General features: G+C 47.7%; 1 protein-coding gene across 1 annotated transcript in view; it reads left to right on the forward strand.

Moving 5' to 3' along the window:
- The window catches only part of Cul4a (cullin 4A), a 44,676-nt gene that overhangs the window by 24,637 nt on the left and 6,143 nt on the right, over positions 1-13,896 (forward strand). Inside the window, exons 10-18 of the mRNA XM_031339109.1 lie at positions 2,680-2,798; positions 3,295-3,487; positions 5,575-5,679; positions 5,840-5,950; positions 6,056-6,141; positions 6,567-6,674; positions 10,448-10,561; positions 12,951-13,056; positions 13,454-13,626. Coding sequence (XP_031194969.1) covers positions 2,680-2,798; positions 3,295-3,487; positions 5,575-5,679; positions 5,840-5,950; positions 6,056-6,141; positions 6,567-6,674; positions 10,448-10,561; positions 12,951-13,056; positions 13,454-13,626 — 1,115 coding nt within the window. The remainder of the gene's footprint in view (positions 1-2,679; positions 2,799-3,294; positions 3,488-5,574; positions 5,680-5,839; positions 5,951-6,055; positions 6,142-6,566; positions 6,675-10,447; positions 10,562-12,950; positions 13,057-13,453; positions 13,627-13,896) is intronic.

A 13,896-nucleotide genomic window follows, 5' to 3' on the forward strand; every position in this document is an offset into this window, starting at 1 on the left:
GGCTTGTAGCGCCGTGAGTGGTAGAGTATGTATTCACTTAGCACAGCTTGTAGCGCCGTGAATGGTAGGATATGTATTCTCTTAGCATGGCTTGTAGCGCCGTGAATGGTAGGATATGTATTTAGTTTGCATGAGGCCTAAGACCAAACAACAGAATGGAAAAGGTAAGAATTTCTAAAATTATTTTAGAAATAATATTAGCCAAGCATAGTGCTGCATGCCTTTAATCCCAGCACTCAGGAGGCAGAGTCAGACAGATCTTAGTGAAATGGAAGCCAGCCCGGTCTACATAGTGAGTTTCAGGTTAGCCAAGAATACAATTGTGAAAACTTACCTTTAAAAAAAAATGCCTTTAATAGTTTTGTCCACTCAAAGTCTTGTACCAATGTCAGGTGTACTAGGAGTGAGCACCTGTAATGTAGTCAATGGGACTTGTAGGTAACTGTCTCCACTAAGAGGAAACTGAAGAGTTGTGTGGAGGATGCATAACTCCAGACGTAGGGCAGGAAGTACAGAAGAAACCTCAGCATCCTCAAGACATTGCTTCTAGAGTCTCTGGGGTCACCCAAGTGGCCGGAGAGCCACCTGCAAGCTCTTGCTAAGAGGACAGGGCATAACCCTACAGCAAGATAGCACATTGGACTACAGTTCATTTTGTGTTTTTAACATCTGGGAGTTCAAAATGGCACTGAAAAGAATTTTTAAAAATTAAAATGAATAATTAGAAGAAAAAAGAGTTGGCTGGAGCGGTGGTGCACACAGCAGTTACAGCCTTTGTGCACGAAGACCAGAGCTCACGGAGCTCTCGCATGGTAGACAACTGACACCCACCTGTGACTCAGGCCTAGGGCATGCAGTTCCCTTGTCTCCCTTCTAAAGGCACTCATTCTCATTTGAACACACGCACACACACACACACTCACACTCACAAATTATCACAGTGTGTACTAAATTCTTGTAAGAAAATAGTAAACTATGTCTATAAAACTTTATTCTAAATGTTATTGTGGGGCTATGGAGAGGTCTTAATTGACCTTGCCATGCGTGCATTAGGACCTAAATTTGGATTCCCAGAGTCCACATTAAGAAGCCACCTGTACCACAGCACTGGGATGGCAGAGACAAGAGCAGCTCTGCTGCCAGCCAGTCTGCTGAGTCGGTAAGATCCAGTGTCAGGGGGAGATTCCGTCTGACATTTTAAAAACAAGCACAGGTGGAGAATGCTTGTGGGAGACATCAGCTCAGTCTCAGACCCAGGTGAACACACACCTACAGATATGTGCACAAACACACGAGCACATGCATACACAGTTATACACACACCTACAGATATGTGCACAAACACACGAGCACGTATATATACAGTTATATTAGAAAAGTTCCAAAAAGTAAAAGCCCTTAAAAACTTTAAGACATTATTTAGGACTTCTTGGGAGATAAAATTTTACAAAAGTTAAATCTTGCCAGGCGGTGATGCACACGCCTTTAATCCCAGCACTTGGGAGGCAGAGGCAGGTGGATTTCTGAGTTCGAGACCAGCATGGTCTACAGAGTGAGTTCCAGGACAGCCAGGGGCTACACAGAGAAACCCTGTCTTGAAAAACCAAAAAAAAAAGTTAAATCTTATTTGCATGTCTGGCTCAGAAGTAGCTTAGACGCTCCCAGCATCTAGACCTCTAGCTTAGCATCTGTGTATACAGACTCTGCCAAATGGACAGAAGGCAGGCCTCTTAAGTGGCTTGAGAGCCTAGGTCTCCAACCAGCCTCTCTGATGCCCTCTCCTGGCCTCTGTAGGCACAAGACAGACATCTTGCATGTAGTTACAGGCAAAACGCTTAGATAACATAAAATAAAATTATAAAACTTGCCGGGCAGTGGTGGCGCATGCCTTTAATCCCAGCATTTGGGAGGCAGAGGCAGGCAGATTTCTGAGTTCGAGGCCAGCCTGGTCTACAGAGTCAGTTCCAGGATAGCCAAGGCTACACAGAGAAACCCTGTCTCAAAAAGCAAAAAAAAAAGAAATCATAAAACTTAAATAACTGATTAAAATTTTTAAAATGCTATATTAAATATATCAATTACCAGATAAATGCTTATTTGTCTTACAATTTATTATGTGAATCAAATTAATCAACTTAAAGTTGAGTCAGTTTTATTTTATGCATGTGAATGTTTAGCCTGCTTGTGTGTATGTGCACCACATATATGCAGTACCCACGGTGGTCAGAAGAGAGCATCATATCTCCTAGAACTAGAGTTAGAGATATTTGTGAGCCACCATGTGGGTGCTGGGAACCAACCCTAGAGCCTCAAGAACAGCAAGTACCTTTACCCACTGAGCCACCCTCTCTCCGGCCTCTGAAAGACTCTTGTAATGGATGTTTTCTGACGGATAGACAAAACCTCAAATAATTTACAGCGTGAATTTCTCATAGTAAAGCGCTTGTCTGAGTATTTTTGAGTCATTACTTTTGTGAAATGAGAAGTAAGTGATGCATTATTCCCAATGCACTCAGAAGAGTAAGGCTCGTCTCTAGGAGCCACCACGGGCACTAACCAAACAAACATGGAGCAAGTATATGCACCAAGTCTGCAAGCCACATCCTCACAGTGTGGTGGGACTGTCCTGGTGTCACTGAGGGCTGCTTCCTGCCGTGACTTGTCTTGTGCACCCACTAGGGCTGGAGCACCTGCTGGATGAGAACAGGGTGCCCGACCTCACCCAGATGTACCAGCTCTTCAGCCGGGTGAAAGGAGGGCAGCATGCGCTGCTGCAGCACTGGAGCGAGTACATCAAGGTACACACTGGCCCGTGGTGGCTCCCACTGGGGTCATACTCCACCCCAGCAGAGGGAAGCCAGCTACTGTGAGGAGCCAGGATGACAGGAGCAATGATGGCGGCCGTGCAGGTGGATAACAGCTTCCTGTCATTCTTGCACATGCTCACACACTCAGCCACACACTCACTGGCTCATCTGTTCCCTGGGGACTGATACATACTTTGGTCTACCTCCTGCTGTACTCCTAATCCCAATGTAAGATTGTTGCCTCAGTTCCTACTGTGTGATCCAGACATTGTGCCCCTCACCTGCCAGGATGGCACCGTTCCGCGTCTTTTAGAACACTTGCCTGGGGCTGATCTAGACCTCTGACGGCCAGGCAGGCACCACCTGCTTAAGGGGATCCTAGAGCTATGCAGAGTCATGGCCACATGCAGAGAGTGTGGTGAGACAGCAGAAGACACGCTTTGCTTCTGAAGCCTGGTGCTGACTTGGTTGTTTGTTGTTTCTGTAGACCTTTGGGACAACCATTGTCATCAACCCTGAGAAAGACAAAGACATGGTCCAAGACCTGCTGGACTTCAAGGACAAAGTGGACCACGTGGTGGAGGTGTGCTTCCAGAGGAACGAGCGCTTTGTCAACCTGATGAAGGAGTCCTTTGAGACGTTCATCAACAAGAGACCAAACAAGCCTGCGGAGCTCATTGGTAAAAACAGCCCCAGACGCTTCTCCTGCTTTACACTTAAGCAAATGTACTGACGCTGTGTGACCTGCTCATGTGTGACCTGCTCATGTGGGAGTCGGGGGCTTTCAGGAGTCCTTGCACCATGACGTCATACGGCCTGAACTCAGCTTGGCAGCAGGCACCGTTACCCACTGAGCCATCATGCTGGCCTCTTAGGTGCTTTATAAGAGAAGAGTGCCAGGTGTGGGCACACACCTTTACTGAGCATTCTGTGGGTGGAGGACAGGTGGATCTCTGTGAACTCAAGGCTAGCCTTAGCTACATAGCTATACATATCCATACACGATAGGACCTTGTCTCAAAAAAGGAAAATGAAAGCTGGGCATGGTGACACCACTTGGTTCTCACACTTAGGAGGCAGAGGCAAGTGGATTTCTATGAGTTTGAGTTCAGCCTGGTCTACATGAAGAGTTTCAGGCCAGCCAAGGCATATGATGAAACCCTATCAAAACAAAAACTTAAAAAAAAAGGCAAGAAAGAAGAAGAAAGAAAACCTCAAATATCCTCCCAGATTGGGTGCGTCAGGAGAGTGAGTCCAAGCTTTATTAGAATACTCGGGAAGCTCAGAGACAGGATGGAGGCTTGGTAAGCCAGTTGATGAAGGGCTCTGGAACTGCCTTTAAAGGTCAGTGTCGGTCCTTGACCTGAGCAGCCCCCAGGCAGGTGTGTTCAGGGAGGCCTTTGCTCCACCTGCTGCTGTGTGCATTTACTTCTTGTCCTACTTGAAATTCATCCCCTAGTTAGGAAAAGTATCACTGCATTCCTAGAAGGGCAGAAAGGGGCACGCAACCCCAGGGCTGGGGAAGGACAGACAGACAGACAGACAGCTCCCAGAAGCTCACTGCAGCTGACCTACCCAAATCAGTGAGCTGCAGGTTCAGTGGCAGACCATGTCTCAAAAAATAAGGTAGAGAAGTGGTTGAGAAAATGCCTCAAGGCCTACCCTGGCCTCTACATCTCACAAGAAAGCATAAAACCCAACCCTAGACATACATGCACTGCATACAGTATACATACATGCATGTATACATACATCACTTTTTAAAAAAGAGGGAAAGAAAACTAATGAAAAGTCAGAGAAACCCATTGGTAATTTAACCAGACTCATGTGCTTCCGTGGAGATTAACAGCCCCAGGAGAGCATGGGCTTCAGAAGTCCTGAGCTCTGCTATCAGGGTACTCTTGCTGTCTTGTCTGTCACATACACCACTATCAAGGTTGACTCTGTCACCTCAGAAGCAAGAGGCCCTGAGTAAAATGTTGTCACCCCGAATGTTCAACTGAGACCTCAGGGAGAATTCTCTGAGAAGTCAGCTAAGTTTCTTACAGCAGACTTTAAAGAGTGCACTCTGGAGCCTGTGGCAATGTGTTCTGAAACCCATGTATGAAATCGGGGGTTAGAAAAGAAACAAAGCCTGCTTTTTAGCACTCAGTCAGGGGCTGGGGGAACTGGAGATGTCTCAGTTTACCTCACTGCTGCTCTGCATTCCCACAGACCTGGATTCTGGCCTCCAAAGGTACCAAGCACATACATAGTACACAGACATACATGACATGAGACGCCCCACATATAAAACAGATATATTTTTTTTTTTAAATTAAGTCTGGGGCTGAAGAGATGGGTTTGGAGCATCTGTTGCTCTTCCAGAGCTCAAATTTCAGTTGGCAGCTGTTGGTAACTGAAGCTTCAGAGGGTCCAGTGCCCTTTCCTGGCTCCCGCTGATACTGGCAGAGGCATAAACCCACACACATGAGTAAGATTAATCTTTAAATATAAAAAAATAAAAATCAATCTGGGCCCATTTTTTTCATAAAAGAATTATTTTAATCTGTGAATTTGTTATGGAAAGATACATTCTCATTACCTTGAGACAACTTTCTTTAAAGCCTGTTTGCTTCCTGGAGGATTGAAGGAGCTGATGTGAGGGTTTTCTTGTGTGTTTTTCTTTGTTGATGTGTTGGGTACGGCTCCCAAGGCCTGTGTGTCCAGTTGTCTCCTCTGCTTCAACCCCACAGCCCTTATCTGATTGGAACTCTTGCTTTTCTAGCCAAGCACGTGGACTCAAAGTTACGAGCGGGCAACAAAGAAGCAACAGACGAGGAGCTGGAGAGGATCCTGGACAAGATCATGATTCTATTCCGTTTCATCCATGGTGAGAAAGGTGCTATGTGGGCAGATGAGCGTGCAGACCTGCATTCAGAGGGAAAGATGTCCCCGTGTCCCCAACCTAGAAGTAGTACCGACGAGCTTTTAGCCATGGAGTGTAGCATGCAAACCCAGTATCTCAGGTCTTGGTTTTCCTGTTTGCACAGGGAAAGATGTCTTTGAAGCGTTTTATAAGAAAGACTTAGCAAAAAGGCTGCTGGTGGGGAAGAGCGCGTCGGTGGACGCAGAGAAGTCCATGCTGTCCAAGCTCAAGCACGGTGAGCTCCGGGCAGGCGCGTCCCAGGGCAGGCGCATCCCCTGGCGGGCGCGACCCTGGGCAGGCGCCATGCCAGCTCTTTCTCACCCTTCCTTCACATATGCAGAGTGTGGAGCTGCGTTCACCAGCAAGCTGGAGGGCATGTTCAAGGACATGGAGCTTTCCAAAGACATCATGGTTCACTTCAAGCAGGTGAGCTGGCCCTCAGGTGAGCTGGTCCTCAGGTGAGCTGGTCCTCAGGAAAGCCAGTCACAGTCGTAGCAAAACTGAGTAAAGAGTCATTGCAGTAATACTGACCCCACTGGAGCATGTTCAGAAGACCGAAGGAGATGCACATGTGGAACTGTGTGGTAAAAATGTATGATTTCCAGGCTGGCCATGGGGGTGTACATGTTTAATCCCAGTGCTTGGTTTAAAGCCAGCCTGTTTTGTACGTATCAAGTTACAGGGCAGCCAGAGATACATAGAGAGACCTTGTCTCAAAAAATAAATATATATGTATGTATATATATGCATGTATGTATATTCACACACAATTATATACATGCATATACCATTTCTTCTTCAGTTCATTGCAGATTTGTTTACTTATTGGTCTTGGCTATCTTTGTTTTTAGCATATGCAGAACCAAAGTGCACCAGGCCCCATTGACCTCACGGTGAACATACTCACCATGGGCTACTGGCCCACGTACACACCCATGGAAGTGCACCTCCCTCCAGAGGTGAGTGGTCGGCTGCTGAACAAGCCCGCTTAGGCCAGACCTCTTACCTTCGTGGTGGGAGAAAGTTTTTCAAGGCACCCTCCCCATGTTCTGTAGCCTGGAAAGTGGTGTTTGCAAATGGCCTCTAAAGCCACAGTGAGAAGCACCCCTCCCCACAGCCCATGTCCTCTTGCTCTCCATCAGCAGGACCCCTGTGGAAGTGGCAGCTTACCTGGCTGATCCTTGCTTCCCAGCATAAGGTGATGCTGAGTCTTGGTCACAGTGTGTTTAGAGCCTTATGTATTGACTATGATGTGAAGTATTGTGGAGAACCTGAAGTGGGATGTGGAGCCGTGGGCTCAGTGAGGCTAATAGCTAAACGCCCAAACTATCAGTGATGCTAAGAGAGGGAGGGGCAGGATAGGCCTCCTGGTCAGTGTCTGTGTCCTCATCACAAAGGGTGATGCTCGGAGAACTGCAGGGCCAGGGCAGCAAGAGTAAGGCTGGGCCCTGCAGGTCTGGTGGGACCTGGTCACCACTCCCTGCTAAAACTCTTTTCAGTTCTAAGACTGGTTCTCAGTTTCCTTGTTTGGTCCTCACTGGTCCCGACAGCCTTCTGTTTGTCTCCATCTCTGTCCTAACTTTCCTCACAACACAAGCAGGCCTGTAGCTCAGCGAGCAGCTTGCATATCTGCTTTTCCCTTGGCTGGACATGGTGCCCTGTGCTTCCACCTTGCACTCACTGAACCTAACTAGACCGGTTCTTCCCAGTCCCCGAGTGCTGCCTGTATCTGCCATTTGCCAGAGGCCTGACCACTGGGCGTCAGGTTTATTTTGTTTGAAGTAGGTTTGCACCTCTGCCCTGGTAGCTGTGCTCGCCTACCCTCTGAGAACCATCTCACCTACCCAGCAAGCCTCCTGGGACGCTGAGGTGTTTTCACTTGTCCTAAAATGTCCCAGCATAGCCAAAGTGTGCGGGGGAATCCTAGGAAGCCTGTGTTGGCCAGTGTACGGGGAATCCTAGGAAGCCTGTGTTGGCCAGTGTACGGGGAATCCTAGGAAGCCTGTGTTGGCCAGTGTGCGGAGATGGCATCTCCTTCCTGTTGCGTGAACTGTGTGATAGACTTGCCTCAGTGCAGGCCTCTCAGGATTATCCCCAAGCGCCTCGGATCAGGAAATACTCACTGACACAGTCCTTCATCCAAGCTTTTCCGGCTGTCAGAAGTATATCCTGATGGCTGCCGCAGTTGATCTGAGTTGTCAGCACGATTGGATTGAGGACTAACATAGGTTAGCGAAACGTGCCTCGTTCGGTGTATGTCTGTGAGGACATTTCTAGAGAGGATTGTATCAGGAGATTCTGCCCTCCTTTAATCGGCTAATGGGTCCAGGTGGTGCTGACTGGAAAAAGGTTGTGGAACTGCAGGGAGTCCGTGGGCTTGGAGGTATCCTGTGGACCCTGCCTCTGCTCCCTTTGCTTCACTTCTTCCTGGCCCCTGGGAGGGGAGTGACACAGCCTTCATCTGCCACACCCTCCCTCTGGGGCCCTTCCACTGTGCCCTGGGCCTAAAAGTGGTGATAGCATCCAACTTGGGACTGAAACGGACCACTTCCTCTCCAGTTGTTGTTCTCGGGTATTTGTCACAGCAGTGACCACTGACCCGCTGCTGTGGCACCCACTGCCCAGGGTGCCCCAGCCTCTGGGTCCATGTTCCACAGGAGCTGTTCAGAACTGTGCTCATCTGTCACTTGTGTAATGATCCCTGTCTCAGTTGGCCTTACTGTGGCAAGTGGCGTTGACTGTCCAGTTCCGTCTGTTTATAAGCTAACACTCTGCTCTAGGCAAGAACTCTCTTCCCCACTTGATAGATCTTTAGGCCTGTCACTGAACTCGTGGGGTATTAGTGACTTAATTGATGCCACTCCATCCAGAGCTTGCCGCTGGCTCCCTGGGCCTTTTTCATATCCTCAGTGTCAGGACATTTTTGGTTTGTAGCAGAAGGTGTTGGAGCCTTACCTAATACTGTATTTTTTTCAACTGTGACAAAATACACCTTCACATAGAAGGTCTTAGAGATGGAACCCCTGTCCCCTCAGGTGGCCTAACCCTGTCTCTTCCCCTTAGGCAGGAGCCACTGTCTGCTTTCTGTATGACTTGCCCTTGACCCCGTGTTTTGGGGTCATATATGACGTGCGTTGATGGGCTTCTTCGTGCTACAGTATGTGTTGCTGCTTTGCTCCTCTTTGAGCTCTGTGTACAGACACTTTGCTCAACCAGTCACTGAGTGATGGGCCTTCAGGGTCTTTCTGCCTTGGACTGTCACGATGTGTCTATGAAGATGGGTGTGAACACTGTGGTCACTTCTGGACAGGTAGCTGAGATCCTGGCCTTAGTCGTTGTTAACTGCGCTGAGCAGTGAGGAGTGTTCATCGGCTTTCACACTCCTTTCTTACCAACCCTGCAGTAGGCGAGAAGGGGGTGCCCACCTGGTGTGCTCAGTGTTTTCTGGAGATGATGCTAAGTGTCTTTTTTAAAGTATTTATTTATTTAAAATATATTACTGCTCTGTCTCTAGACACACCACAAGAGGGAATAGGATCCAATTATAGATGGTTGTAAACCACCATGTATGTGCTGGGAATTGAACTTAGGACCTCTGGAAAAGCAGTCAGTGCTCTTAACCACTGAGCCATCTCTGTAGCCCTAGCCCTATTAGGCATTGTTTCATGTGTGTGTGTTGGCCAAGCTGTCTTGTCAAGTCCCTTTTCTGAGTTATCTCTTGTTTTAAGTGTCTTGACGTGTTCCGGACTCCTGACCATCTGTGAGCTCTCTTTGACTTTCTTTGCTTTTTTTTTTTTTTTTTTTTTTTTTTTTTGGTTTTTCAAGACAGGGTTTCTCTGTGTAGCGCTGGCTGTCCTGGAACTCATTCTGTAGACCAGGCTGGCCTCGAACTCAGAAATCCACCTGCTTCTGCCTCCCAAGTGCTGGGATTAAAGGCATGCGCCACCACCGCCCGGCCTCTTTGACTTTCTTGAAAGCATCCATCTTAGTTTGTTTTCTGTTGCTGCAACAGAATTCCTGAGACTGATAATTTAGTTCTCAAGTCTGAGAAGGCCAAGGTCTAAAGGCTGCCTGTGATAAGGGGGTCAACTAGAGTAAGGGTTCAGGAAAGATTGCCACCCACGCTGCTAGAGACTGCTAACCCACGCTCACTCCCTTGGTGCCCTTTGAAGTCATTCAGGATGCATGCATCTGTGCGTGCCCCAGGTTAGCCTTCTGTCACTGGAAGTACGTGAAAGAAACCACTTAGAGGAGTAAAGGTTCCTTTGTTCTCAGTCTCAGATATTGTAGCCCAGGCTACACAAGGCTACAGTGCTGAAAAGCAAACAAACAAATGAGCTCTGTCACTCTTGGGCTGTACTGGGTGTCTCCCATTGTCTCTCGGGCTGTACTGAGCGTCACCCATTGTCTCTCGGGCTGTACTGGGTGTCTCTCATTGTCTCTCGGGCTGTACTGAGTATCTCCCATTGTCTCTTGGGCTGTACTGGGTGTCTCCCATTGTCTCTTGGGCTGTACTGGGTGTCTCTCATTGTCTCTCGGGCTGTACTGAGCGTCACCCATTGTCTCTCGGGCTGTACTGAGCGTCTCCCATTGTCTCTCGGGCTGTACTGAGTATCTCCCATTGTCTCTTGGGCTGTACTGGGTGTCTCCCATTGTCTCTTGGGCTGTACTGGGTGTCTCTCATTGTCTCTCGGGCTGTACTGAGTGTCTCCCATTGTCTCTTGTTTGGCAGATGGTAAGGCTTCAGGAAGTATTCAAGACATTCTACCTGGGCAAGCACAGTGGCCGGAAGCTGCAGTGGCAGACAACGCTGGGACATGCTGTGTTGAAGGCGGACTTTAAGGAGGTCAGGTCTTGGTCCAGTGCTCCTGTCTCTTCCTTTCTGGCAGGATGTTAGGAGAATTTTCAGATTGTCATTGAACTTCCATAGCAATGAAAGGCAAGATTTTTTTCAGTATGATTCAGCAGTAGCTTTTCTTGGTCAATCTAAAATAGCAAGGGTTAATATTCTACTTAACAAAAATCAATAGTAAATTAGTAGCAAATTATTTGCCAGGGTTGGGGAATGAATCAGTAGATAAAGTGTCCTTGCTGCACAACCATGACGGCCTGAGTTCAGACCCTCAGCACCTATGTAAAAGCCTGGTGTGGGTGTCAGCAGGGTGCCTCAGCTGGTAAAGTCGCCTGGCACCAAGAGTTTGATTCCCCAGGACCCCGATAGTAGAGGAGGGAGACAATCCCCCTCCAGGTTGTCTTTTGACCCCATAAATGCACATGACAGGCACACCTGCACAGACAAATGAACAAACAAATACTGTTACTTAAAACTTTGGTAATAGTCAGGCGTGGCTGTGCTCACATCTAACCTGAGCAGTTGGGGTGAAAAGTTATGGGGGATCACAGAGCTTTCACCAGCCTCACTGAAAAACAGTCAGTGATCCGATCTCAAGAGAAGACGACAGAAAGCAACAGAGTAGATACTGAGCATCCTCCTCTGGCCTCTGTGGATGCACAGCAGCACAGTTACCACGCATGCAGTCGTTCAGAGAGCAGTAGGTGTGAGAGGCAACTATGAAAGCAAGCCTGAAGCCCGAGTGATGAAGTGTGCTCCAGTTCTCTGCTGAACAGAACACGGTGAGGTGTGGCTGTGACTAAGATGCTGATGGACCCTGGAGAGGCCTGGCAAGTGCAGCTCCCAGAGGGAGCTAAGCTGTGTGGGTGTCCTGGAGGGCGGCATGTGGAGGTTTGACTGTGCAGGCCGAAACCAGGTTCCTAGTTTTTACTGCCTTAGTTTCAGTTCTAGGAAGCACCCTTTTCAAGTATGTGTGTATGTGTTGGGGTGTGTGTGTGTGTGTGTGTGTGTGTGTGTCCCCTAGGAGTCCAGAAACAGGCCAATACCCTGAACCTAACTGCAGTTGTGAGCCCCGTGATGCAGGTGTTGGTCCCTACTAGAGCAGCAAGCTCCTCTGCTGAACTGCCCCAGCTGTTTCCCCTCCCCCCCTTCCTTTCTTTCTGTTAGCTGTTTTATCTTCCTTCTGTTGTAAAGTACCAAGCCAAGGAATGTGTTTTGTCATGTGCCAAGAAACCAAGAGGAGAATCTTTTAAGATTTCCGCATACTCTCTTTTAATGTCACTTCAATTAGAGATGGGTAGGAGTCCTTACTAAGACATTTTCACAGATTACCAGATCAGAAAGCTCACCACGGAGCTGTTGCAGCAAACACAGGCTGCATAAGGACATGAAAGAAGCATATCATCAAGCAATGTGGGAAAAGCCTCATGTTCGCATCTAAGTTTACTATATAAGTCATGTATGTCAAGGAGCATACTCAGAGTTCCTATTTTGTAGAGCTATTATAATACACTCACCCATACATTGTATTACTCTATAGCTACCACATACATTCTTCTGTGAGGTATTAGCAAAGTTGAGTTGTACCGTTTGTGTGTGCTGGCTGTAGCTAGGAGCTGACCTCTGCAGCCAGCAGGCAGCCCCTGAAATACAGGGAACAGGGCTGGGATCCAACAAGAGGCACCTGATACTGGTGCTTTCCCAATCCCCTGCCTATCCTGTCTTCTCCATACAGAACTGCTAGGTTCCATGCTATTGACTGTGCACTGGGACATTCTAGATAAGAAAAAAGGACCATGGAACATTCCTCGAAGCACAGCTGAGCTGAGGTCACACAGAGCTCACTGTGCACAAAGTATTAGAAGCACCGCAGGCCTTCCCTTCCCACACACTCACCCAAACTCCCTGAGCTGCTCCTAAGCCATGGGTTTCCATTGCCACCCAGAGCCTCAGGAAGCCATGTGTGATGGTGCATGTTCATGAACCCAGCACTCCAGACAAGCAGAAAGATAGAACATTCAAGGCCACCCTGGAACTATACAGCAAGCTATTGTCTTAAAAACAGTAACAGCAACAAACAAATAAATAGACCTGATGTCTGGGAAGTAATGTTAATGTTTGAGAAGCAGTGGGCAGCCTGAATCCCCTGCCTTGGCCTCCCACTGCTGGCTTATAGGCCTGTTACCATCTCCAGCTCCAAGATAGGAATTCATATGTAATACCCAATAAGCATTTCATTCTTTTAAAGTCAATAGCATAATTTCTTCTCACTTGGTGGCTATTAGTTCTGAATCCCCTAAAAAACACTGCATGTAAAGCATCCTGTTGTGACTTGTAAAAAGTGTCCAAGCTCAGCTTCTGTGATGGCTTCATTCTCTTAAAGGGGAAGAAGGAGTTCCAGGTATCCCTCTTCCAGACGCTGGTGCTGCTCATGTTCAACGAGGGGGATGGATTTAGCTTTGAAGAAATAAAAATGGCCACCGGCATAGGTAGGAAGACTCCACATGACATACGTTTGTTTGTTTGCTTGCTTGCTTGCTTGTTTGTAAGCTCTGTCACCTTGGCTATCATGGAATTTAGATCTATCTACTTCTGCCTCCAAATTGCTGGGATTAAGGTGTACACCCCAACACTGGCACTTAGGTCTACTGAGTTGACTTAACAGAAAGAGGATAGGCTGGAAGCGTGGCTCAGCAGCAGAGTAGAAAGAGGGTAGGCTGGAGGCGTGGCCCGGCAGCTGAGTACTTGCCTGCCATGCCCAGGACCCTGGCTTCCTCACTAGGGAAAGAGTTTAACAGAAGGTGTAGACTCTGCGGCACATCCATGGTTTCTCTCCTGGCTGGGTCTCGTGTGTTCTGTGACATCTGTCTCCTTTGCCTCCCTTAGAGGACAGCGAGTTGCGAAGAACACTGCAGTCTCTCGCTTGTGGTAAAGCACGGGTCCTGATTAAAAGTCCCAAAGGAAAGGAGGTGGAAGATGGAGATAAGTTCATCTTCAATGCAGACTTCAAACACAAGTTGTTCAGAATAAAGATCAATCAAATCCAGATGAAGGAGACCGTAAGTGTTAGCCTCTTGTTGTCCTCATGGTCTGGCCAAGAATCCTTAGCGTTTCTAGTACTGTCATAACCATTCTAGGTTGGAGCATAAGTCTGAACCTGGTACAAGTGTAGAGTTTGGAGCAGTGTCCTTTTATGTATCTTTAATTAATTTTATGTTATCAGTTGAAGTAAAAGTCAAGAAACCTGTTTGAAATCATACCTTCCAATATCAAATGCCGGAACAGAAGCAGCACATGGGATTTCCAGAAGTAGTGCCTAGGAAGAAGGA

Source organism: Mastomys coucha, unplaced genomic scaffold, assembly GCF_008632895.1.
Source record: "Mastomys coucha isolate ucsf_1 unplaced genomic scaffold, UCSF_Mcou_1 pScaffold22, whole genome shotgun sequence".
Taxonomy (NCBI): Eukaryota; Metazoa; Chordata; class Mammalia; order Rodentia; family Muridae; genus Mastomys; species Mastomys coucha.